At 35.0% G+C, this 24,952-nt stretch overlaps 1 protein-coding gene across 2 annotated transcripts; it reads right to left on the bottom strand.

Annotated features, from left to right (window-relative positions):
* Positions 1–2,448: 2,448 nt before the first annotated feature.
* LOC107602793 (regulator of telomere elongation helicase 1) lies at positions 2,449–21,909 on the bottom strand. 2 transcript variants are annotated; one of them, XM_016295374.1, is made up of 33 exons: positions 21,577–21,909; positions 18,574–18,772; positions 18,336–18,429; positions 17,804–17,885; positions 17,094–17,154; positions 16,910–16,985; positions 16,691–16,775; positions 16,424–16,489; positions 16,157–16,310; positions 15,932–15,970; positions 15,756–15,834; positions 15,581–15,678; positions 15,434–15,489; positions 15,277–15,348; positions 14,943–15,024; positions 14,540–14,672; positions 14,339–14,452; positions 13,048–13,088; positions 12,862–12,947; positions 10,982–11,059; positions 10,765–10,842; positions 10,531–10,677; positions 9,640–9,755; positions 9,431–9,554; positions 9,165–9,333; positions 7,798–7,955; positions 7,185–7,280; positions 5,464–5,659; positions 5,213–5,350; positions 4,982–5,104; positions 2,904–3,125; positions 2,686–2,808; positions 2,449–2,596 (listed from the first exon to the last, which is right to left on the bottom strand). In XM_016295374.1, exons 1-33 carry the CDS (start codon positions 21,676–21,678, stop codon positions 2,541–2,543), a joined length of 3,543 nt encoding a protein of 1,180 aa, XP_016150860.1. In that variant the 5' UTR covers positions 21,679–21,909; the 3' UTR covers positions 2,449–2,540. The 2 variants fall into 2 exon arrangements, with proteins under 2 accessions (XP_016150860.1, XP_016150859.1); XM_016295373.1 differs by lacking the exon at positions 21,577–21,909 and adding an exon at positions 20,418–20,706.
* Positions 21,910–24,952: the final 3,043 nt, after the last annotated feature.

Below are 24,952 nucleotides of genomic sequence, written 5' to 3'. Positions count from 1 at the left end.
ATCCGGTTTCTGGATTTTTGATTGTGGTGTTACCAACAAATTCTGGGTTGACTTAAGCAGCTATGTTTCTAACCTTACAAATGTGTCCCATACCTTCGTCCTCAAAGATGTTCTCTTTTACTATGAAAATCCAAAGCTATTATCTGTTGAATATGTTGTTAATTTTCTTATATTGAATGCAAAATTCTTCATTCATAAGCAAAAATGGCTTAAATCGCCTTTGTCTTTCCCTATTTTTCTTGTTGAATTGGACTCTCTTGTTTCATCTCTTAGACTTACTAATAAGAAAAAGAGTGCCAAACTTTTGATGTATTATGACAACTTTTCTAAAAAAAATTGTAAGTTTATTTTTGCACTTTTATGTATGGATAATAATTCATTTGACATGCAAATACAGAATATCTGTTTTCTGTTTTTATTTTTGTAATTGCTTTTTGTTGGAATATATTCATGTCTCGCTTCCCTGTTTCTGTATGTTTCTACAAGTTTTGTAATAAAAAAAATACAATTTCTGTATATTATATTCATAAATGTAAATTTTCTTTGTGATTTTAACTACTTAATTATAACACTAAAAAATATTAATACCAAAAAAAGTGTCAAATTTGTGAAACTATAATGATCTGCTGAATGGTACATAATTCTTGATGTACTACCTCTGTATTTTTTGTTTTATCTGTGTATTCTTGTTTATTTTTTATTATTATTTTTATTCTCTCTCTCTTTGTCTTCCTATATAATTTCTGTATTCATAATGTCATCCAATGTTACGTTAATTGTTAAGTGTTTATACTTGCAATAAAAAAAAATCCTATTTCAGTTAAAAAAATGTTTATACATAAGTGCACATTTTTGTCTGTAAAGCCCCTATTTCTTATATTTTGTAAAGATCTGAAGTATTACTTGGAAACAATATCTACCTCCAGCAATGTTAAAGCCTTAAAATCGATAACATTGTGTGCATCTTATAATATTGGTTCTTTCCTGTAATGTACAGTTGACTGAATGCTCTGTGACCTTTTGCCTGGTTGTTAAAAAGTGCCTTTTGAGGCACCTTTACTTTATATAATGTAATTTATATTACCCCTGGCCCCTATAATTTTTGCTAATCCTAATAAAAAAAAAAATTAAAAAAAATACTATTTCAGTTAAGAGATTGTTGCACTTACTCACACAAATGCAAAATGATTACATCATTAATTTTTACATTTAGCAAGGTAAATATTACATTCATAAACTAAAATTTGCGAAATGCATACACCAAAATGTAATTTTTATTAGAAATGGTCTCTAATGGAAATTCATAAAAAGAATGACATACTGTTAGATTTCATGGAGGATAGCTCCGCCACTGCAGGAAGAAGGAAGATCATTTGAACTATTGTTTACTTGTTTATATGTTTTATTATTTCCCCCCTCTTCTCTTAAATGCTGTTTTACAGATTAAGATTGCTCTTCTTTCTTGTGTATGTGGACTTAATTGTTCAAATGTATTGTAATGTTCAATCTATTTCAGTGAATGAATTACATAAAAAGAACTGGCCTCTTTGCAAACCAGACTTCTTACCATTTTAAGTTACCTTAAATTAATTATTTTAAACCTTTTAAAATAAACAAAAATGGAAAAAGTGCTATGGTGTTTTAATCACACCGAAATGTTTTTTTTTTGTCTAGCAACTAATGTCATTAATAATGTGACTATGCAATACCTCTTGTGCATGTGGTACCGAATAAAAAAATAAGTGCATGAATTTAATTTTGTATTCGGTATTTTGTATTGAATTGCCACTATGCATATACATTAGTTTCTGTGCTCCATTAAAAGTTCCCACATGGGGGGGGAGTCCTTTGCTTTGGAGTCAACCTATATTTAATATTAATTCAGTCCTAATAGTGTTGAATTAGTTTTATAAATCTTTTACTGTTAGTATTATTTATTATTTGCCAAAACAAATGTAATAACTAGAAGCCTATATTGTTTTGGGGAAATAAAATAAAATTGTATATTCAATTAATTTAAACTTCTAAATATGTAAAAAAAAGATTTTCAACTGTATATTATTAATGTTAACATTATCTTAGCATTGTACCTTGTGCTGTATTTTCCTGGCAATAAACGTTCATGAATCATTCATCCCAGCTCAATACATTTTGAGCTTTTTTTTTTATATAAACGCATTCAGGTCTAACATCTTTTTATAATAAAGAAAATTTATAAAAAATATAGTGCTACTTAACGGTACAGGGAAGATAAAATGATCAGATGCCAAATCACTCACATACTATTTATCATTTAATTTTTTTTAACATTAATAAAAAAAGAACTTGAAAAAACAATTTAACAGTTAAGTATAAAACTCATTTATTTATTTAAAAATAATGTATTTATTTAATGTATTAAGTATTTATTGAAAAAATTTCATTACATATAACAAAATGAAATGCCAGTTGTGCAATATTTATTTTTAGCATTCTCCTGCATCAATCTCCTCATTCATGGTATATGCAAAAAAAAATGAAGATCAATATCTTAGCAGCATTTATGAAAAGAAGGATGATATCTTGCTTTGAGTCTTTCCTGCAGAAAACGGAGATGCTGAAAGAAAGATTAATTAAGAATAATTAGCATAATTATCTACTACCCCCGTAGCAGAATATAATATTGACACTTATTACAAAGAAAACCTTGATTTGGTTGACTTGATCCCACGTCTGAATTCTGGTTTGCGACACAATCATTTCCAGTCAAGGATTTTAACAGCTCACCAAACTGCTTCCTGTGCTGTGGCTGAATGAGCGCAGATAACCCTAGACCAGACACAACAAGCTCAGCCTCTTCCCCAACAGATAACCATTTTGATACAAAATTGAAATGGTTATGAATCTAAAAGAAACAGACTAACGTTCCAGTAGAGCGATGTCTTCATCTCTTTCAGTCAATAAACTCACAACAGTTGACACCATCTGTTCGTAATTGTTTGACGTTTTATAGGCCTGCAAGGCCAAAAACATCTGACGGGTTTTTTCTGCACCGATGGCCTGTTTAATGTCTGACAGTAGAGAGGAGCACGACAGACCTTCTTTGATGGATGTTTGTGGCTTCTGGACTTCACGTATCACATTCACTGAAAAAAATTCATAAACTCAAACAATCAGAACAAGTTCTATAGATATACAAATGTCTGCATCAAGAATATGGTAGCAATCTCTTTAACCCCAGAAAGGAGGACACTTTGCAGGATAAAAACTGAAAAATAATCCTAAACCAGTGACAAAAAAAATTAACATTTCCATTAAGGGACGATGTTATCTTTGCACTGCAGAAGTGGCACGAAGATGTATTTACACAGACTGTTCAATGCAGCTCAGAGATGCCATGAATGCATTTACACTGCAGTAGCAATTCATATATAATGTTAGAAGGTTATTGTGTTGAATATAATTTATACTGAATAGAGATTAAATATGAAACTAAATCCATCAACAGGTGACGACAAGTCATAAGTGTGTCAACTGATTCACTCATTTGATCAAATGCAAGTGACTTGCTGATTTGGAACTGCATACTAGTAAACTACTCTTACAATTTATGCCATAAAAAGATACACCAGCAATAGCAATAGTGGTAAACTAGTATGCAGTTTTCAATTTAGCAACTATCTTCATGAATGGCTTACTGAATCATTGACTTGTTGAATCACTGATTTGTTCAAAAACGCTGAATCGTTCAGAAACGAAAAGCCACTGTGTTGATCGCAATTATTAGTGAAATATAGTCCATACTGACAATAGTGTGTCTAAAGTGTACACCACTTAATATGAACTTGAACATAACATTAACATGTTTTATTCATTTATAATATAAATCATTGCAGAAAGTTTAAAATAGTGGTCTTAAAGGGATACTTCACCTCAAAATGAAAATTTTGTCAATCACTTACCCCCATGTTGTTCCAAACCCCTAAAAGCTTCGGAACACAATTTAAGATATTTTGGATGAAAACTGGGAGGCTTGTGACTGTCCCATTGACTGCCAAGTAAATTACAGTAAATTAAATTACTGTCAAGGTCCAGAAAATTATAAAAGACATCGTCAGAATAGTCCATCTGCCATCAGTGGTTCAACCGTAACGTTATGAAGCGACGAGAATACTTTTTGTATGCGAAGAAAACAAAAATAACGACATTTTGGAGAATAACCACTGAACGCAAGCAAAGTGCCACATTCAGCCGCGACACAAGGATACGTTTTCTATGTGTATTTATGCTTTGATTTGAACGAAAACAGCGCATCCGTGCAGTGAAGACGAACAAAGCTTTTACGGGTTTGGAACGACATGGGGGTAAAATGATTAATGACAAAATTTCCATTTTGGGGTTGAGTATCCTTTTAAAAAGAGGACAAATGAGCGGATCCAGCCTACACCGATGATACAGACGTGGTATTTTAAAACTGGACTGTCTGACCTAAAAATAGATAAATGGCCACCCTATTCAAGAATGAGGAGCAGACTTTTTTTAATTGTGGTTGTCAGTGTTAGACACATAACAAGTAATGCGAGTTATGCAATCAGATTACTTTTTTCATACGTTACTTAATTAATAAAGTATCGCATTACTTTTTCATTTACAAGAAAATATCAGAGTTTCTTTTTCAAATAAGTAATGCCAGTTACTTTGTTTTCCCATTTATTGACCGACAGCTCTCCTGTCCCCATGTTGAGAGAAATCAGGAGTAAGTGTCGTTATTGTTATTGAAATAAGAGTGTTATTGTTATTAATCAATTTTTTGTTAGCAAGTCCAGCCCAGGTGAGAAAAAGCAATGCAAAAGTAAATGTAATGCATTATTTTCCATAAACATTTACTAAGTAACGCAATTAGTTACTTTTTTAGGGAGTAAAGCAATATTTTAATGCATTACTTTTTTTAAAAGTAGCTTTCTGCAACACTGGTGGTTAGTATCGGTAAACTCTAATATACCTCCATTTTTCCCATCCCCTCCGTTAAGTTCTGCAGTTCCCAGGTGAGAACCACCTTGGTTCAACTGTTGATATGAATTCAGCTGCTCACTGGGTAGATTCACAGGCGACATCTCAGCTTTCACTAGAAAAGTCAAAATAAAACAATGTTATTCATGCTTATTGAGAGAGAAAAAATAAGCCCTAATTGTTTCCTGTAACTGTTACACACTATTTACAAGTGAGATGTTACCTGTGTTCTGCCTGAGAGCCTCTCGCTCCTCCCTGGATAGCGAATGCTCTTGTTTATAGCCACACCCTTCACCTGTTAACTCCAAACAACGCTCATCGAACTCTTTTTTATGGTGTGGTCGGATGAACTGATAAAGACCTTGAGAAAAAGATGATGATGGTGATGATGCTCTCTATCTGCCAGTTTTCATTTCAGTCACAATCAGAGATCAGCACTTAACACTTTGGAAAAAGTATGTTGTGATTCTGCACCTCTGAGCAGACAGTGTGTGTTGTGGTCTTGTATGAGCGGTTCAGCCACATTAGCCAGAAGGTTACTCAGGTCATCAGTTGTCTTGTAGGACTGCAGTGCCTCCATGATGAGCTTGAAGTTCTCATGACTCAGGCATCGTCTCAGCTCCATCATGAAAGCTTTGCCTGTTTTTGCAGTAGAGGAAGCCACTGTTTTCTGAAGCACAGCCAGCAAAAGACAAAAAGTACATTTACTTTAATACAAAAGAACAAAGGATCATGGCCTGTTCATTTTGATGCACAAATCCATTTATTTTGGTAATCCACTACATTTTAAGGTAAAGTGTTTTATTTCTACATCATGAATTTTGAATTGCAGAGATATTAATAATGTTACAAAATATATCTAATCTATTTCAAATAAAGCTGCTCTTTTGAACTTTCAAAAACAAAGGGGTAAAATATGAAGCAGCAGAACTGTTTTCAACATTTATAATAAGAAATGTTTCTTGAGCAGCAAATCATCATGCCAGAATTTCTGAAGGATCATGTGACACTGAAGACTAGAGTAATGATGCTGAAAATTCAGCTTTGCATCCCAGGAATAAATTACATTTTAAAATATATTACAATAGAAACATTTTAAACTGTTATAATATTTCACAATATTGCTAAATATATACAGTATCTCACAGAAGTGAGTACACCCCTCACATTTTTGTAAATATTTTATTATATCTTTTCATGTGACAACACTGAAGAAAGGACACTTTGCTACAATGTGAAGTAGTGAGTGTACAGCTTGTATAACAGTGTAAAATTGCTGTCCCCTCAAAATAACTCAACACACAGCCGTTCATGTCTAAACCGCTGGCCACAAAAGTGAGTACACCCCTAAGTGAAAATGTCCAAATTGGGCCCAAAGTGTCAATATTTTGTGTGCCCATTATTTTCCAGCACTGCCTTAACCCTCTTGGGCATGGAGTTCACCAGAGCTTCACAGGTTGCCACTGGAGTCCTCTTCCACTCCTCCATGACAACATAATGGAGCTGGTGGATGTTGGAGACCTTGCGCTCCTCCACCTTCCGTTTGAGGATGCCCATGCTTGGCCAATCCATCACCTTTACCCTCAGCTTCTTTAGCAAGGCAGTGGTCGTCTTGGAGGTGTGTTTGGGGTCGTTATCATATTGGAATACTACCCTGTGGCCCAGTCTCCGAAGGGAGGGGATCATGCTCTGCTTCAGTATGTCACAGTACATGTTGGCATTCATGGTTCCCTCAATGAACTGTAGCTCCCCAGTGCCGGCAGCACTCATGCAGCCCCAGACCATGACACTCCCACCACCATGCTTGACTGTAGGCAAGACACACTTGTCTTTGTACTCCTCACCTGGTTGCCGCCACACATGCTTGACACCATCTGAACCAAATACACACACACACACACAGTAGTCAACATTTGAAGTGGATCAAAACCTCATCAAAGTTGTCCTAAGACAAGAACGCATTTTGGTTTTAGGTTTAAAGGTTTTGATCTACTTCAAATGTTGACTAATGTATATTATACATTACACACACACACCCATACTCACATAAATAAAAGTATAATTTTCTTGGATAAAAGTGAATCTTTAATTTGACTCTAAAACAATAAAATTTTTGCATAGTCATGTAATCAACAGCATAAAATAGTCTACATACACAAAAAGCTAAGAGCACACATTCAATCAATATCCCTCACCCGCTCTTGAACCACTTTAATTTTCCGTTTCCCACCCCTCGATTCATCATCCAGACGTTTGTCATGCTGGAGGGAAAGAGTAGACAAGCGACTCGCCTGCGGGGTCAAAAACCAATGAGAGAAAGGGAAAATGAGCCAAAAGATTTGATCACAGAAATTTTTACAGACCTGCACAATGAGCTAATCTCATGAAAGTAGAAAGATTTGAGAAACAGATGAAAAGAGATCAAAGGCCTCACTGAAAACCTCGATCATGATTTATGATGTAATTCCTTACCATTCATATTTCATTTATTCAACAAAAATTCATTTTCTAGGTTATTCGCTTCCCATTTCTCTGAGAAATGTGAAATCACTGCTTACACCAGTTTCTTGCACTAAGCTGTCCTATGAATTCAAAGACCTGGAAAATGGCGCACAGGTCGCATGTGACTACTTTTATTATACTTGTCCTCTTTTTGGACCATTGCCGTATACATTGCCATCAACTTTCATTATATAGAAAACAGCTGCTCCGACATTCTGCATTACATCTCATTTTGTGCTAAACGACAGAAAGAAACTAAATGAGAGTAACTAAATGATTTCTCTAGTGATTTAATTCTTGTCTCACTCTTTCTTCCCCAACCATGGAGTCTTCCCTCCCTCCTTTGTTGCTTGTGTCATCCAGGGCGTCCAGCAGGCTGACTGGTTTCCTTTTACTTGTCATCTCCATCTCATATTGAATGCAAAGTCTGGCCGCTCCATCCCGTCCAGAATGCTCTTCTGACTCTAAAACATCACGATCATTGAACGTACAAAAGTATGGAAACATAATGATTTGTAAAATATTTTTAATGAAGTCTCTTATGCTCACCAAAGCTGCAATTATTTGAACAAAATACAGTAAAAACTGTAATATTGTCAAATATTATTACAATTTGAAATAACTATTTTTGATTTGAATTTATTCTAAAATGTTATTTATTCCTGTGAGGCAAAGCTGAATTTTCAGCATCATTACTCACATGATCCTTCAGAAATCCTTCTCATATGCTGATTTAATGCTCAATTATTATTAGTACTGTTATTAATAATGGTTCTTATTATCATCAATGTTAAAAATGTTTTTGCTGCTTAATATTATGTGGAATACTTTTTCAGGATTCTTTGATGAATATTAAGTAAAAAAAACAAAACGGCATTTATTTTAAATAAAATATTTTGTATTATTATAAATGTTTTTTACTGTCACATTTGATCAATTTAATGTATATTTGCAAAATAAAAGCATTAATTTCTATTAAACACTCAAAACATTTGAATGGTAGTATATCATGGCTTCTACATAAATGTGAAGCAGCACAACTGTTTTCAACATTAATAATAATAATAAGAAGAAATGTTTCTTGAGCAGCAAATCAGCATTTTAGAATGATTTCTGAAGGATCATGTGACTGGAGTAATGATGCTGAAAATTCAGCTTTGTCATCACAGGAATAAATTACATTTTAAAATGTTACAACAGAAAACAGTTATTTTATTTTCATTTATTTTTTGTAATAATATTTCACAATATTTGTGTTTTTACTGTATTTTGAGCACATAAATGCAGCCTTGGTGAGCAAAAGAGACTTCTTTCAAAAACATTTAAAAATCACATTGTTTCCAAACTTATGACAAGTACTGTAACTGACAACAAAATTAGTTAAAAAAATTATAATAAAATAAAAATGATCTGATGTTAATGTTTAATAGATCCAACTGGGCTGTTTTATAAATCACAGTCTCAGAATGAGACTAAATTATAATTTATTGTTTAATTACTTGACTTTTATATTGATTAATGTTGGGGAAAAAAACTGAGCAGATTCAAGAAGGACATTCATAAGAGTTGGTGGCATAAACCTCCAAGACATATGTCTAAATGAACACATTCATCCAAGAGCCTCAGACCTCACTGAAAAGGCCAGAAAAAAATAGGAATAGAGGTGAGCTCACCTAATCTTCTCCTCTTTAGGCTGGGGACATGCGAGTCTAGTGTTTTGGCTTTTTGAGAGGTGTCACTGAGCCAGATACTCTTAGCAGGACAGCTGGAGCCTGTGTTGAGCGGCCCAGTGTCTGCCTGACTTTTACAGGCCTCTTTTCTTTTCCTAACAGGAGCTGGTCTCTGATACACAAATCAACCAATAAATGTGCACATCAGCTCTTTTTAGTGTAAAAACAGGTCCATGGTACAAGAAAACATAAACATGAAATGGACTTACAGTTTTTTGCACCGTCCGAAAGAAATGAGCCACATCACGGACCATGGTACCGAAGCTATCGTAAATCTTAACGTATGGCCTCACCCATAAAGGAAGCTGATTACGGGCTTCGGTGCCTTTGAACCTGAATCACAAACCCAGAGCATTAATATCTGCGTACTTGTTCTCCAGTCAAATTGGGAATTACTGTTGTAGTAATTAGCGCTGACCTGTGATCACAGAGGAAGATGGCTCCGTAGTCTTCTCTGTGACGGATCACTCTGCCAATGGCTTGATTGACAGCTCGAGAGGCCTGCTGTCTGTACCACTCCTGCCCAGAGAGATACTAAACAACCACACAGACCATATAAGAGATGCATTAATTTACATGACATGTATGCATTGCATTTGTAGTGTATTTCTGAATAAATCAATAGATAACTAATAATTAAATCATATTTTTCATATATAGTTTGGGGGTGAATACAGTTTTTTGTTTAAGAATGTTAAAAAAAAAAGTCTCTGCGGCATTGAGGCTGTATTTATTTGATCAAAAATACAGTAAAAATAGTAACATTGTGAAATATTATTACTATTTGTTTTCTATTGTAATATTTTTGAAAAAATCGAATTCACTGATTCAAACGTCTGATTGTTGTTTGCTCTGTTGCAAAATAAAAGAAACTGAAAGTGATTAAGAAGATTAAGCGAGTGTGGATCCCTTACTAGAATATGATATTGTAATATTTTAAAAAGTAATTTATTCATGTGATGTAAAGCTGAATTTTCAGCATCATTACTCCAGTCTTCAGTGTCACATGATCCTTCAGAAATCATTCTAATATGCTGATTTGCTGCTCAGTAACATTTCTTATTATTATCAATGCTAACATAATGAATGATAATATTTTCTAGAAGCATTTTCTATACATTTTCAGAATTCAAAAGAACAGCATTTAGTTTTAAGATTTAATTACTTTTTACATTTAATTACTTTAGTATTCATTAAAAAAAAATTATAAAATAAAAATTGTACTAATTGATTTTTACATGTATTAAAATTGTAATAAGTAAACATGTTAAATTGACAATCTTAATATTATATCTTGAAGAGCAGGTACCTTGACTCCACTAATTTTTTTCCTGCACATCTCGTCCAGATACTGCATTTTAAGCACCACTCTGGGGTCCATCCTGGGGGGGAAGGGAAGTCCAGTGATCACAACCCCTCGACCGTACGTGTCAGCAAAATCTAACCCCTCACTTGCCTTGGAAAACAAAAAGAAATGTGTTGATATTACTGTGTTGGTTCACAATAAAATATTTTTTATTGCATCAAATATTTATAGTCTCACCTTTCCTCTACATACGGCGAAGAAGCTGCCTCCGCTGGAGTTTGGGTCGTTCACCTTGTCATAATAACCATCAATCACCTGCAAGAGAATCCAGTTTCAGAGCAGCACTGACTGACAGCTTGTGCAGATCAAGCTGTATTCGCATTATGATAGCATCTATATCAACAACTCATGCTGAGTGAACATTTATTACATGACTGATATCAATAGCGGTTACCTCTGTAAAAGTGCTTTTACCCCTTGGTTCTACAAACATGGGCTTCACATGCTCAATGCGATCGGCATGTCCATTAGCCTGAGAGAGAGAAGGGAGTTTTGAATAAGAACCTAACGCTACACTTGGTCAACGAAAAACAAGGTCATCATGAAATCTACATCAATTTTACACTTAAAAGAAACTTGGGGACAAAAGCACCTGTAAAATAGTTTTTCATTTATTTATATATTTTAAACCAAATAAAGAAAATTTAAGGAATAAATTGAATGGAACACAATACGACAATCTGGTCTCTAAATGTAAATGTCTTGTTAAAAATGCTTCAAAATTGCAAAATACAGCTGTCAACAGATCTTCATTACTTTTTAATTCATTGTACTAAAAAAAAAAAAAAGCTTATGGCTTGAAAAGCTCTGGTCCCAACCACAAGAATATGGAAATATGGAATATGTTTTAAGGGAAATTATTTGGGTTTATGATTAAAACGAGAACAAATATCTGCCAGTGGGCTCAGAAAAAAAAAATCGACATCATTCAAGTTCTCATTCACCATTAACAGTTATTTGTTGTTTTAAACAAATTCACTTAATTTTGTTCAATTTCTCAGAAAACAAGACTTCATAGCTTCATTCATCTCAAGAAAATATATCTTGATTTAAGGATATCTGTTTTGGAAAACAAGACGTAACTGAAGAAGATATATATATTTTTTTCCCCAATGTACACATTTAATACCATTACTTCATGAATTTAAAGGTGCAGTATGCAATATTGACAGCTAGTGGTTGAAATGGTTACGGCACTGCTCCAGCGGGTTGCCAGATTGAGGACATGCATCGGGAATGAGTGCAACTGATAATGGAAGGCGACAAGCCTTACACTGTAGGTTGATGAATTGATTTATCCTCGTTTTAATACGTCACTGGTCTTTGAGCTTTTCAGATTGATGCTGAGGCTTTTAGGTCGGGTAGAATCTGCAATCACTGACACAGTTTGTTTGCTAGCTTCCATTGCTGCGATACGCTGGTTTCCGCTCTCTGGCAACCCGGGGTGTCGAAATACTATTGGTTAAACTGGCAGTGGGCGGAGTCACACAGACCAAAACAAAAACAGTCTTTAGGACACAGAATGCACATTTTCAAAGTAGAATAACTGGCTTTAGCGTTGTTTTTCAGAGAAACAAGTATATGAACGTAGCATATTTCCCAAATGTCTGCAAACATATTATGATCTTTTTATGCTTTGGTACAGTCAAAAAACTACATAGGGCACCTTTAAAGGGTTAGTTCACCCAAAAATGAAAATTCAGTCATTAATTACTCACCCTCATGTCGTTCTAAACCCATAAGACTTTGTTCATCTTCGGAACACAAATTAAGATATTTCTGATGGATGCTGAGAGCTCTCTGACCCTCCCATAGACAGCAATGTAATTACCACGATCAAGGTGCAGAGACGTAGCAAGGAGATCGGTAAAATAATCCATGTGACATCAGGGGTTCAACCGTAATATTACGAAGCTACGAGAATTCTTTTTGCACGCAAAGAAAACAAAAATAACGACTTTATTCAACAATTCGTCTCCTTCGCGTCACCCTGGTGCCATTTTCAAGAGTATTTTCATTTTTGGGTGAACTAACCCTGTAAGACTCCCTTACCTTTCTTTGGCCTTTCTTTAGTTTTAGAACTTAGCAATTGTGAGCAACATGCTGTCTGACTCTCTTCAAATAATCAGCAGAACCAGTTTACAAATCCGCCTAAACAATGTTTTTTTCTAAACAAACTAACAGCTTATCACGTGAATTCATGGACTCATTTGAATTGACAAGTCAGCTACATGTATTCTGCATAAGCTACTGCAGCTTTAAATACCCGCTCACCCTCCAGAACTCCAGAGTCTTGTCCATCACCGGATACGAGGGGAAGAACACCAGCAGTCCATGAGGCACCACCCGCACCAGATTGACTGAAAAGCCAATAATAATCATTACACTGGTAATCATGCTGATCAACAGGTTATTGATAAGTAATCAGATCAGCTGCAGTTTTGTGTAAGGAATTCTCACCCAGAGTGTTTCCCATGGACGACATGTTTTCAGGGACAAACCTTCAAAGACCAAAGAGCCATATTCACATACTAAACTGAACCGTTTCACACAAACTTATCATTAAGGCTTCAGAAGACTTGGAATATACTTGTAGCAAACAAGTCAGATGAACTACTTTTAAGGTGCTTTTATAGCAGTGTTATTTTAGTATCAGAGACATACTTGTATAGTTTTTATTTTCTATTATTTTTCTATTCTATTTTAGTATTTTTTTTGTCATTTGTATAATTTTTTTTCATATCTATATACTTTCAATATTTTTATTTCAGTTTTAGTTACTTTAGTGCATCTAGCTAAATTAAATGAAAATAAGATTTTTTTCCCCCCATGCAACTAGCTAAATTCAAATAAATTTAAGCTCATTTTTTATTATTATTTTATTTCAGTTAACATTTATTTTATTTCAAGTAACAAACATTTGTATGGTTTTAGTTTAACTATAATAACCCTGTTTTAAAGTGCTTTTTTGTTCTTTTTGGACCTTAACAGCCCATTGCCAATATAAATGTCATTTCTCAGACCGTTTTTATTAATATGTCAATCAGTTTTTATTTTTATATTTTCCATTTTCATTTCAGTTAAATTTTTGGTACTTTTCAGAATCAGAATTTGTTGTGTGTTTGTCATGTTTAGTAGTGTTTGTTTTTATACTCACTCACACACACACACATACACACACACACACACATATATATATTTTTTTTTTTTTCAGTTTTGTTTTTTTTAGTACATCATGTTAAACTAAATTAAAAAATGTTTAAACTTTCAGTTTTAGTTTACTACAATAACCCTGGTTTGGGGTCTGTAAGATTTTTTAATGTTTTTGGAAGTCTCTTATGATATAGTAAAAACTGTCATATTACAATTTTAAATTACATTTATTACATTTTAAAATGTAATTTATTCTTGTGTTGGTAAAGCTGAATTTTCAGCATCATTACTCCTGTCTTCAGTGTCACATGATCCTTCAGAAATCATTCTGATATGCCGATTTACTGCTCAAGAAACATTCTTACTATTATCAATGTTGAAAACAGTTGTGTAGAACAGAAAGTTCAAAAGAACAGAATTTATTTGTAATAGATATCTTTAGTAACTATAAATGTCTTTACTGCCCACTTTTGATCAATTTAATCTGACCTTGCTAAATATAAGTATTAAATTACTGACCCCAAACTTTTGAATGGCAGTCTGTCCCTTTAAGTAGAGGATGTTGATGTGACTGAACAGCCTTTAATAAAACCCTCACCTCCTGTCAAAGGCAGTGCTCAACTGCACACCGTCCGGACCTTTTTCAATGATACTGACAAAGATCTGATCCCGCTGGATGACGTGAGGATTCTCCAAGGATACAGGGAAAGGACTGCAGAAAAATCAGCAGAGAATTAGCATTCAACCCGCATCAACTCATAAAACTCATAGGGGACAGCTAGAGGAGGAGAGCACTAACATTTGCATTTCACAGGTGAAGGACGAGAGCGGCGAGAGAGTTCCACTGGTCAGAATGATGCTGCGTACTTCCTGTCTGAGCAACTCCTGCATGCTGAACCCCGGGGAAAAACACCAGTAACTCAGCACATTCCCTATAAAATATAAACACACACACTTTCAATCTTTTATAGCTCTGGCATACAAGATTAACTTGCAAGTTCACTTGTTTCGGCATTTCTTTGTGAAAGCTGCATGCAAGTGCACCAAGGCAACCAACACTTTTAATGCTGAAGCAATAATAGCTCTCAGATTGTCCATGACTGCATAAAAACTCCTGGCTTTCCAGAATATGTGCTTCAGTCAAGAGTACCTTCTCTTTGAAACACATGAGGAATCTCAGAGACTGAATTAGAGTCTCATACCTTGTTTCTTGGTCGAGGAAGAAGCCCAAACATCAGTCATCTGTTTCTTCTTGAAGTTGCTGGTGTCTGGATGAATGTGGACCTGATATGAGACAGATTCAGGAATCAGAAGCAGAGAGTGGAGGTGAAAGACAAGGAATAGAGGAACTATCGACTGACATACACTATACCGCTCAAAAGCTTGGCCTTATTTTAACAAAAAAAAAAAAAAAGCAATATTTCCACTCTTAAAATAATTAGAGCTATAAATGTACCTTTATGGAGAAAACCTAAAACCTGATGTCCTCAGACAACTTCATGTACTGATGAAGACGACATTAATACGAAAATTAACCTTAAACTCCTTCATGCTGTTTCCCGTCTGTGATTTCTTGCTGCCCTCTGTAGGTTCAGCCCCAAACACCAACTGAATCAGAATAAAGAGACGAACATAATAAATATAGAAAAAAATACAGAAAATGGCCAACTGATCACTTTAACACGCTCCTGACCTGAATTATATCTGCCACTTTCTGTAGTCCACTAGTGTTCAGAAAGACACCAGGCCCTGCAAAAAATGACACGTGCGCATCAACGCTGCACTAATAAACAGGAAAAGTCAATTATATTGAATATAAGTCCATTTTATAAACACTCACTCCCTGCTAAATATCCTGTGATCTGCTCCATGGCTTCCACCACAGCTGTTTTGGTATCAAAGTTCACATGAGCTGTTTGGAAAAGCTCATATATGAAGCTTTAAGAGGGGAAGAGATGGCATTTTAGCTGTTGTGCATCTAAAATGATATTTTTACAGTCAATAGATCAATATACCTGCCGGGTTTGGTGATTCCTTGATTATTTGTAGGCATCTCAAAACCATTAATGGATGACTCCAGATCCATCAAAATTTCTGTAAGATTATTAAGTTGTGCTTTGAGCAAAATATTCCAAAAAACTCCATAAAGCCAATACGGTATTACAATATGAACTTTTAAAGTGCAACATACGTTTTATTTTTGCAATTGTGGTAATATCCAGTTTCAATCCTGCAAAATAATATATAGGATAAAAATAAGGGAGTTAATTATTGCTGTGTGTGTGTGTGAATATATATATATATATAAATATATATATATATAATATATATAAAACAATATTTTAAGTTTTAAATAAATGTATTAAATATTAATAAATATCTTAAATCTAAAAAATCTTGACAAATGTAAACTAACCAGAGTTCAGCGATTCAACATTAAAATCTTCAGTAGAATCTGCTTTGCTGATGTCTGAGGCCTGTTCCCGCAGCAGTCGATCCGCGGCCTCAATGGCAGAAATCAGGTCGTAAGGGGTGAGGTCAAATGAGGTGGACTCTTCACACATCTTCTCCTAAAAATGTAGACAAACATTCACAAACAGATCATCAATACATAAAACACAAGAACTGCATAATTTCATTTTCTGAATGATTATGAGGTTTCAAATGACATCAAGATACTTACAACATTATGAGCCTCATCAAAAATAACCACAGCTCCTTTAAGCTCTATGTTGTGTGCTCTTCGACTCTGTGAATCAGCAAAAATCTGAATTTAGAATAAAATCAAACATGTCTATCCCAGAAGAATACACATAAAATAAAAACAGAGAATAATTCAATCAAATAAATGCAGCCTTGGTTATAAGAGACTTCTTTCAAAAATATAAAACAAAAATCATGATTTTTTTTTAATAGTAGTGTATTGATATTGTCAGGATAAATGCCTCACCTTCGGATCAAGCAGGTAGTTGTATGGCATGAAGATGACGTCAGCGTGTTGTTTAAGTGTGCGTGACAGGTAGTATGGACAAACTCTACGGGAACAAACAATCTGATCAAAACCAAAAGACTCACATTGGAAACATCTGCAAATTTAAAAATAGTTTTAAACGCCACTAATTCTTTCAGTGCTGTGGTGAAGGCCATGAAACAGCATGCAGTGTCTCACCTTTGCTTTTTGCCTGTTTTTACAAGATCCTCCACATCCAGGATAGAATTCATGATTTCTTTGTCAGTGCTTTTCTCTAAAAAGAACAAAAAATCAAAAAGAAACAGTCAACAATTTCTGTTTATAAGAAATTTGTGAAAAATCACAAATATCTATTGAAATGTCACCAAGGTGAGTCTCATACCATCAACATTGTTGTAAAAGAGACAAGAGCGGGACGACACTTTTGCTCTGCACATGTGAACCTTGAAATAAGACATAATGCCTTCATTAATATGGTGCTGCGATACAGCTGACATTTAAGTGTCTGTTGTCTCACATACTCACAGTGAGTTACTGATCATACCAGGGTTATTATAGTGAACTAAAACCATAAAACCAAAAAAAAACTATGTCAGCTAATTGCCAAGGCAACATTTCTCATTTTATGCATCATGGTACTCTCATGAATGGCAGAGGAGACTGACACGGAAGAGAAGAATTGTAGAATCAAGTCATTATTTTTGTTTTCTCGTAGCCCCATAAAATTAGAGTTGAACCACTGATGTCACATGGACTATTTTAACATTGCCCTTACTACATTTCTGGGCCTGGGAACATTTCAGTTGTGTTGCAGTCTATGCAGGGTCAGAAAGTTCTCGGATTTCATCAAAAATATCTTAATTTGTGTTCCGAAGATGAACGAAGGTCTTAGGGGTTTGGAACGACATGAGAGTAATTATTAATGACAGAATTTTCATTTTTGGCTGTATGTTGTCCTTTAATTTAGCATAACTTGATGTACTTCAATAACTAAAAAAATTAAATTAAAAAAATGATAACTGAATAAAAAGTATATGTGCATATATAAATATAACAGTATCTCAGGTATACTAAAATAACTGTGGATCATACCTTAATGTGGTTACTTTCATGACGCAACACTTCCTGGTTTATGCAGAGCTGTTCTCTAGACCCTAAAACACAAATCTTTGGCCTACAATAAAGAACAATACAATTACTGTTATAAATGATCTGTTATAATGTACAATACTGTTAAAAGAAATCAATTTTAATCAGCAAGGATGTATTAAATTGATTTCTTTAAAAAAATAAAAAAAAAAGACAGTCAGGATATTTATAACGCTACAAAATATTTCTATTTTTAAAAAAAAGAATTAGAATGAATCATGTGTAATGATGCTGAACATTCAGATTTGCGTCACAGAAATAAATGACATTTTCAAATATATGTTGACAAAAAGCAGTTGTTTTAATTTGTAATACTATTTCACAATATTACTGTTCTTAGTGAATTTTTTAATTAAAACAGTTATGCTGAAAAAAACTTTTATCAGTATGTACATTTTTCATATTTTTAATAAGATCATGAATGGCTGACTGTAAAATATCCCTTGAATATGTTATGTTAACTCAGATGGCTGACCTGTATGATGTGTTCTTCAGCTCATTAATGACTTGTGTTAGCTGCGAATGGGTCCTGGATGCATATATGATCTTAGGGATGTCCGTGTAATAAGCTAAAAAAGAAAGAAAGAAAGAAAAAAAGAAAAGACAAAACTCACGATTATGACACTTTTTAAGTAAGTAACTCCTAACGTTGTCCAGCATGTGAACTATCACTGTAATGTAGTTTGTAGGTCATATCAGAGTAAGGACAATACTTGGAGTGTCTCCGTCGGTGGCTGCTGTTCCCCATGATGACATCGGTCTGTCGGGGAACAGCTCCGCACCTCCCATCCTCTCTGCTATCTTGCGGGCAGAGATGGTGTCTTTGAAGTGCTCTCTCCACCCCAGCGCTGAACACAGCAGACAGAGCGTTTTACCTGTGCCCGTGGGACTTTCAAGAACTCCATTCACTTTCTGAAAGAGCACACGGGCATGTCATACCATTAATAGGCAATGAATGGAACAATGTGACCTTACAGGAAGACTTTAAAGGGGTCATATGATGCTTTTTTAAAGATCCTTATTTGGTGTATTTGGTGTAACAGAATATGCTGACATGCTTTAATGTTCAAAAAACACATTATTTTTAAAATACTGTACATTATTGTAGGTCCTCTATGCCCAGCCTCTCTCAAACGCTTCGTTTTCTCCAAATCCGAAAAGCGCAGTCTGCTCTGATTGGCCAGCTGACCCAGTGCATTGTGATTGGACGAACACCGCAAGCACTCGTCGGAAATGTAACGCCCCTTACTATAATCGCGAGCTTCATCTTTCAAAATAAATGTAAAGACGGAACCTGAAAGGGGAACAGAGTCGCGTGACAGACACAGTGATGAAGCTGGTTTGATAAAGAATATCTCTTTGGTTTTGAGACTTTAGTCTTTGCAACTTCAGGGATCTTATCTATGCACAATCAGCTTGTAACACTCCAAAGAGAAAGGAAAACTTGAAATCGCATCATATGACCCCTTTAAAATCGTTATTGCATTAGAAATCACAGAGCCTTCATTTTATACATGAAAACGGTAAGTAAAACAAAAATGTCATTCTACCTTCAGTAGAATGTCATTCAGAGATGTTTGCAATGCTATTTTACCTCTAATGGAAAAAGTGAATGAACTCTTTGAAAACAATAAAAAGTGGCAGAATTTTGTCTTTGTTGAGTAGACTATAATCTGATGTTGCACAATTTTGTCTCTTTTCTATCTGTAAAGCCCCTTAACCCTTATGCGTAATAAAAAATAAAAAACATTTTGGTTGTGTTAATGCAAAAAGCATTAACGCAGCAATATGTAACTTGTATTTATTGGAATACTAAAATTTCACCCTCGTTTCCTTGTAAATATATTTTACACTTAGTTACACTCAGGACCTTAAAGACAAAAATGTCCCCGTTGAAACAGCAATATTTAATCCCAGTGCCATTGAAGCATAAAATTATGCATTCTTTGTTAATAGGCTTTCAAACTTTTGGTAAGGCAGCAATATATTTACTTTTTTTTTTACTATTCTCCACCTGATGAAACCATTTTCTCAGGTTCTCAGGCTTATAAAGAAAATACTCGCTTTTTTTCTGTTTTCTGCTGGGAAAAAAAACATTAACAAAAACCTAAATTGAATTTGTGTAATTATAATTGTATAAATGTATTGGTATCGATATCAGAGTGTTGTTTGTATGTGTCTACTGAGGAATGTGTGAGAGAATAGTTGGGGATTTTTTTCTTCTTTTTTTAATCTGACACTGCAAAAAAATAATAATAATGCATTAAAATAAATATTGTCGCTAATCATTGACATACACTACTGTAATAATCCAAAAGAAAATCTGTTTAGCATTTAATAGACAACAGTGGCATTATGTAAACAAACTGGCACACGATCAAAATACTGAAAATGAATGCATTTTCAGTATGCTTTTGCAAGACTGATGTTGGTGTCAGTGAAAATGAAAAAAAATACTAATATAATATTTTTATGACCGTTTTTGTCCACTAAGGACCTCTGTAGGTTTTTAAACTGGCGCACAGGGGTTACACTTTTTTAACTTGTATGTTCTTACATTCTGCAGGCACTCGATGACTTTGCTCATGTAGTCCTCCTGGCACGGGTATGGAGTGAAGGGAAAGTCCACAGTGACTCCTCTGAGCTTAATAAGAGGCATTTCCCCCAAAACACACTGATCACATGTAAAGAGCTGCACCAAAGCACTATAAAATGCACCCACTCTTAACTCTAACCTCAATCACTTAACAAAACTCGAAGAAATAGCTAATTCTGATCGGCTGTGCTTCGGTGGAACCATAAACAACAACATGAAATGCACTCAAATGACATCTAAACAAAGTGACAACTCCCAAAAACGCGGTTTGGAAGATGAATTCATGATGTACTCGCTCATTATATACATTTTGCAAATTTTGAACACAGAATAAGTTACATAGTGCTGCTTTAAAAATGTGTATTTATTGGAATACTAAAATTTCACCCTCGTTTCCTTGTAAATATATTTTACACTTAGTTACACTCAGGACCTTAAAGACAAAAATGTCCCCGTTGAAACAGCAATATTTAATCCCAGTGCCATTGAAGCATAAAATTATGCATTCTTTGTTAATAGGCTTTCAAACTTTTGGTAAGGCAGCAATATATTTACTTTTTTTTTTACTATTCTCCACCTGATGAAACCATTTTCTCAGGTTCTCAGGCTTATAAAGAAAATACTCGCTTTTTTTCTGTTTTCTGCTGGGAAAAAAAACATTAACAAAAACCTAAATTGAATTTGTGTAATTATAATTGTATAAATGTATTGGTATCGATATCAGAGTGTTGTTTGTATGTGTCTACTGAGGAATGTGTGAGAGAATAGTTGGGGATTTTTTTCTTCTTTTTTTAATCTGACACTGCAAAAAAATAATAATAATGCATTAAAATAAATATTGTCGCTAATCATTGACATACACTACTGTAATAATCCAAAAGAAAATCTGTTTAGCATTTAATAGACAACAGTGGCATTATGTAAACAAACTGGCACACGATCAAAATACTGAAAATGAATGCATTTTCAGTATGCTTTTGCAAGACTGATGTTGGTGTCAGTGAAAATGAAAAAAAATACTAATATAATATTTTTATGACCGTTTTTGTCCACTAAGGACCTCTGTAGGTTTTTAAACTGGCGCACAGGGGTTACACTTTTTTAACTTGTATGTTCTTACATTCTGCAGGCACTCGATGACTTTGCTCATGTAGTCCTCCTGGCACGGGTATGGAGTGAAGGGAAAGTCCACAGTGACTCCTCTGAGCTTAATAAGAGGCATTTCCCCCAAAACACACTGATCACATGTAAAGAGCTGCACCAAAGCACTATAAAATGCACCCACTCTTAACTCTAACCTCAATCACTTAACAAAACTCGAAGAAATAGCTAATTCTGATCGGCTGTGCTTCGGTGGAACCATAAACAACAACATGAAATGCACTCAAATGACATCTAAACAAAGTGACAACTCCTACAACCCCAGCAGCGCGCCATTTGTTTTTCTTCTTCTTCTTCTTTTCCGTTTTACAGGTAGACTCGGGATCTAAGGATGATGCTGCCGCCTGCAGGCCGCGCTGGTGAAGTGCAGCCAGTAACGCACAATAGGTCAAGTCGCAATTTATGAGTCTAAATGCGATAATCTAATTTAATATTAGAAGATGTAACTTAATATAGTCTTTATTTAAATAAAATAATATTAAAATTGTAACGTTACTGTAACTGTTTGGCTGCTGTGTCTACAGCTTTACCAGAGGAGAACTGGCCCCAGGACTGAGCCTGGTTTCTCCCAAGGTTTTTTCTCCATTCTGTCACCGATGGAGTTTTGGTTCCTTGCCGCTGTCGCCTCTGGCTTGCTTAGTTGGGGACACTAAATTTCCAGCGATATCGTCGACTTGATTGCACAGACACTATTTAAACCAGAAGTGCCCAAACTCTGTCCTGGAGGGCCGGTGTCCTGCAGAGTTTAGCTCCAACCTGCCTCAACACACCTGCCTGGAGGTTTCTAGTATGCCTGGTAAGAGCTTGATTAGCTGGTTCAGGTGTGTCTAATTGGAGTTGGATCTAAACTCTGCAGGACGTTGGGGACACTAAATTTCCAGCGATATCGTCGACTTGATTGCACAGACACTATTTAAACCAGAAGTGCCCAAACTCTGTCCTGGAGGGCCGGTGTCCTGCAGAGTTTAGCTCCAACCTGCCTCAACACACCTGCCTGGAGGTTTCTAGTATGCCTGGTAAGAGCTTGATTAGCTGGTTCAGGTGTGTCTAATTGGAGTTGGATCTAAACTCTGCAGGACACCGGCCCTCCAGGACCGAGTTTGGGCACCCCTGATTTAAACTGAACTGAGCTGGACGATGATGAACTGCCTTTAACTGAAAATTGAGTGTTTGCTATTGTCTTTTTACATTATTGAGTCACTATTTTCCTATTTAATGCTGTAAAGTTGCTTTGACACAATCTGTATTGTTAAAAGCGCTATATAAATAAAGGTGACTTGACTTGAACCACATTTGTCAGACCTAATTATTTAATTATTTAGTTTCTCATAACAAATGAAAATGAAGAAACTGATATTATGAAGTTATATAAAGGAGTCTGAAGCATATGGCCATAAAAAGATGACTTCTAAAAAATAAAAAAAAGGTCTAGTAGTACAATAAAAACTGAAAAATGCACTTTGTCTGGTGAAACATTATTAGAATTATCAACAAATAATCATTTTAATAATAATAATATTCCATTCAAATTGCATTTTCTAAGTAATTATCATTTAAGCCAGACACTTTTTTGTTTTGTTTGTCTGTTTGTTTTTGCTATATAGTGACCTTTAATTTGGAGGAAGAGAAACTGGGGGAGTGACTTTTCTGTGTCACACACGTGTCACTTTGCTCACATCTGATTGGTCCAATTTCAGTTTGAGATCTCTTACTCACTAAACTCTGCAGGACACCGGCCCTCCAGGACCGAGTTTGGGCACCCCTGATTTAAACTGAACTGAGCTGGACGATGATGAACTGCCTTTAACTGAAAATTGAGTGTTTGCTATTGTCTTTTTACATTATTGAGTCACTATTTTCCTATTTAATGCTGTAAAGTTGCTTTGACACAATCTGTATTGTTAAAAGCGCTATATAAATAAAGGTGACTTGACTTGAACCACATTTGTCAGACCTAATTATTTAATTATTTAGTTTCTCATAACAAATGAAAATGAAGAAACTGATATTATGAAGTTATATAAAGGAGTCTGAAACATATGGCCATAAAAAGATGACTTCTAAAAAATAAAAAAAAGGTCTAGTAGTACAATAAAAACTGAAAAATGCACTTTGTCTGGTGAAACATTATTAGAATTATCAACAAATAATCATTTTAATAATAATAATATTCCATTCGAATTGCATTTTCTAAGTAATTATCATTTAAGCCAGACGATTTTTTTTGTTTTGTTTGTTTGTTTTTACTATATAGTGACCTTTAATTTGGAGGAAGAGAAACTGGGGGAGTGACTTTTCTGTGTCACACACGTGTCACTTTGCTCACATCTGATTGGTCCAATTTCAGTTTGAGATCTCTTACTCAGAACATAACCTGACCTCAAGCAGGTTAGCTGTGGGGTGTAAGTTACTATGGAAATGAACGCCACAAAAAGCCAAGCCACTTTCGTGGTACCTAAAACCCAGGATTGGTGCAAACTAAACTGAAACTTATCTGGCTAGCCAGTTAATCCGGCTTCATGGTACAGGCCCCAGGTCTACACTCCCACCATAAACGTTGCCAGGAAATATGAAGTGTTGCTTCCTCCTTCCCACTGTAAGGCAGAGGCATCTACTGTAGGGTGACCATACGTGCCATTTTCCCAGGACGCGTCCTGGGAAAATGGCACGTACGGTCACCCTAATCTACTGCAGCATATAAATTCAGGACGAAATCATTTTCCTTGAACGCAAAAAAGGATTCATCCCCACCAGTGCCCCTTTAAAGTCTGCTGCCCAGATCAAACCAAATGAATACCATTTCCAGCATTTGGCAGACTTGCCTGTATTCAGCTCTGAGTAGTGGATCACGTCTCTCTTCCTGAAAGCTCTCAGGCTCTGAAGTGTCCAGTGTCCCCATAAGAGCTTCACGGGAACGAGGTGTCTGTCTGTCAGCTCCTAAGCAGCAACTAGGTATTTTATCACGGTATACGGTATTATCACGATATTGACATTTAGTTTAAAAAAGTGCTGTCATAATACAGTATAACAGGTTTAATAACCTTTTTCTTATAGCAAAAATAACTGAACATTTCAATGCAATAAAGCAATACAGAAAAATGTATAAAGTTACAAGTTTTACACAGATTAAAGTGCAAAAGAACTATAAAGACCAAACACATGATGAAACACAGAGGACTGTGGGAAGACTACAGAAACAGGACCTGAGCGTTTCAACTGAACTATGCAATTCAAACACAAAATATGATTTAACTATAAAAAGCTCGGTCTAAGATGCTATTTTTGTATTTTGCATTTATTTGTTTATTTTATTAGCCAATATATAGCCTATACAT

Source organism: Sinocyclocheilus grahami, unplaced genomic scaffold, assembly GCF_001515645.1.
Source record: "Sinocyclocheilus grahami isolate Dianchi unplaced genomic scaffold, SAMN03320097.WGS_v1.1 scaffold335.1, whole genome shotgun sequence".
In the NCBI taxonomy this organism is placed as follows: domain Eukaryota; kingdom Metazoa; phylum Chordata; class Actinopteri; order Cypriniformes; family Cyprinidae; genus Sinocyclocheilus; species Sinocyclocheilus grahami.
The sequence above is the reverse complement of the archived record's forward strand: the minus strand, read 5'-3'. Positions and strand labels throughout refer to the sequence as shown.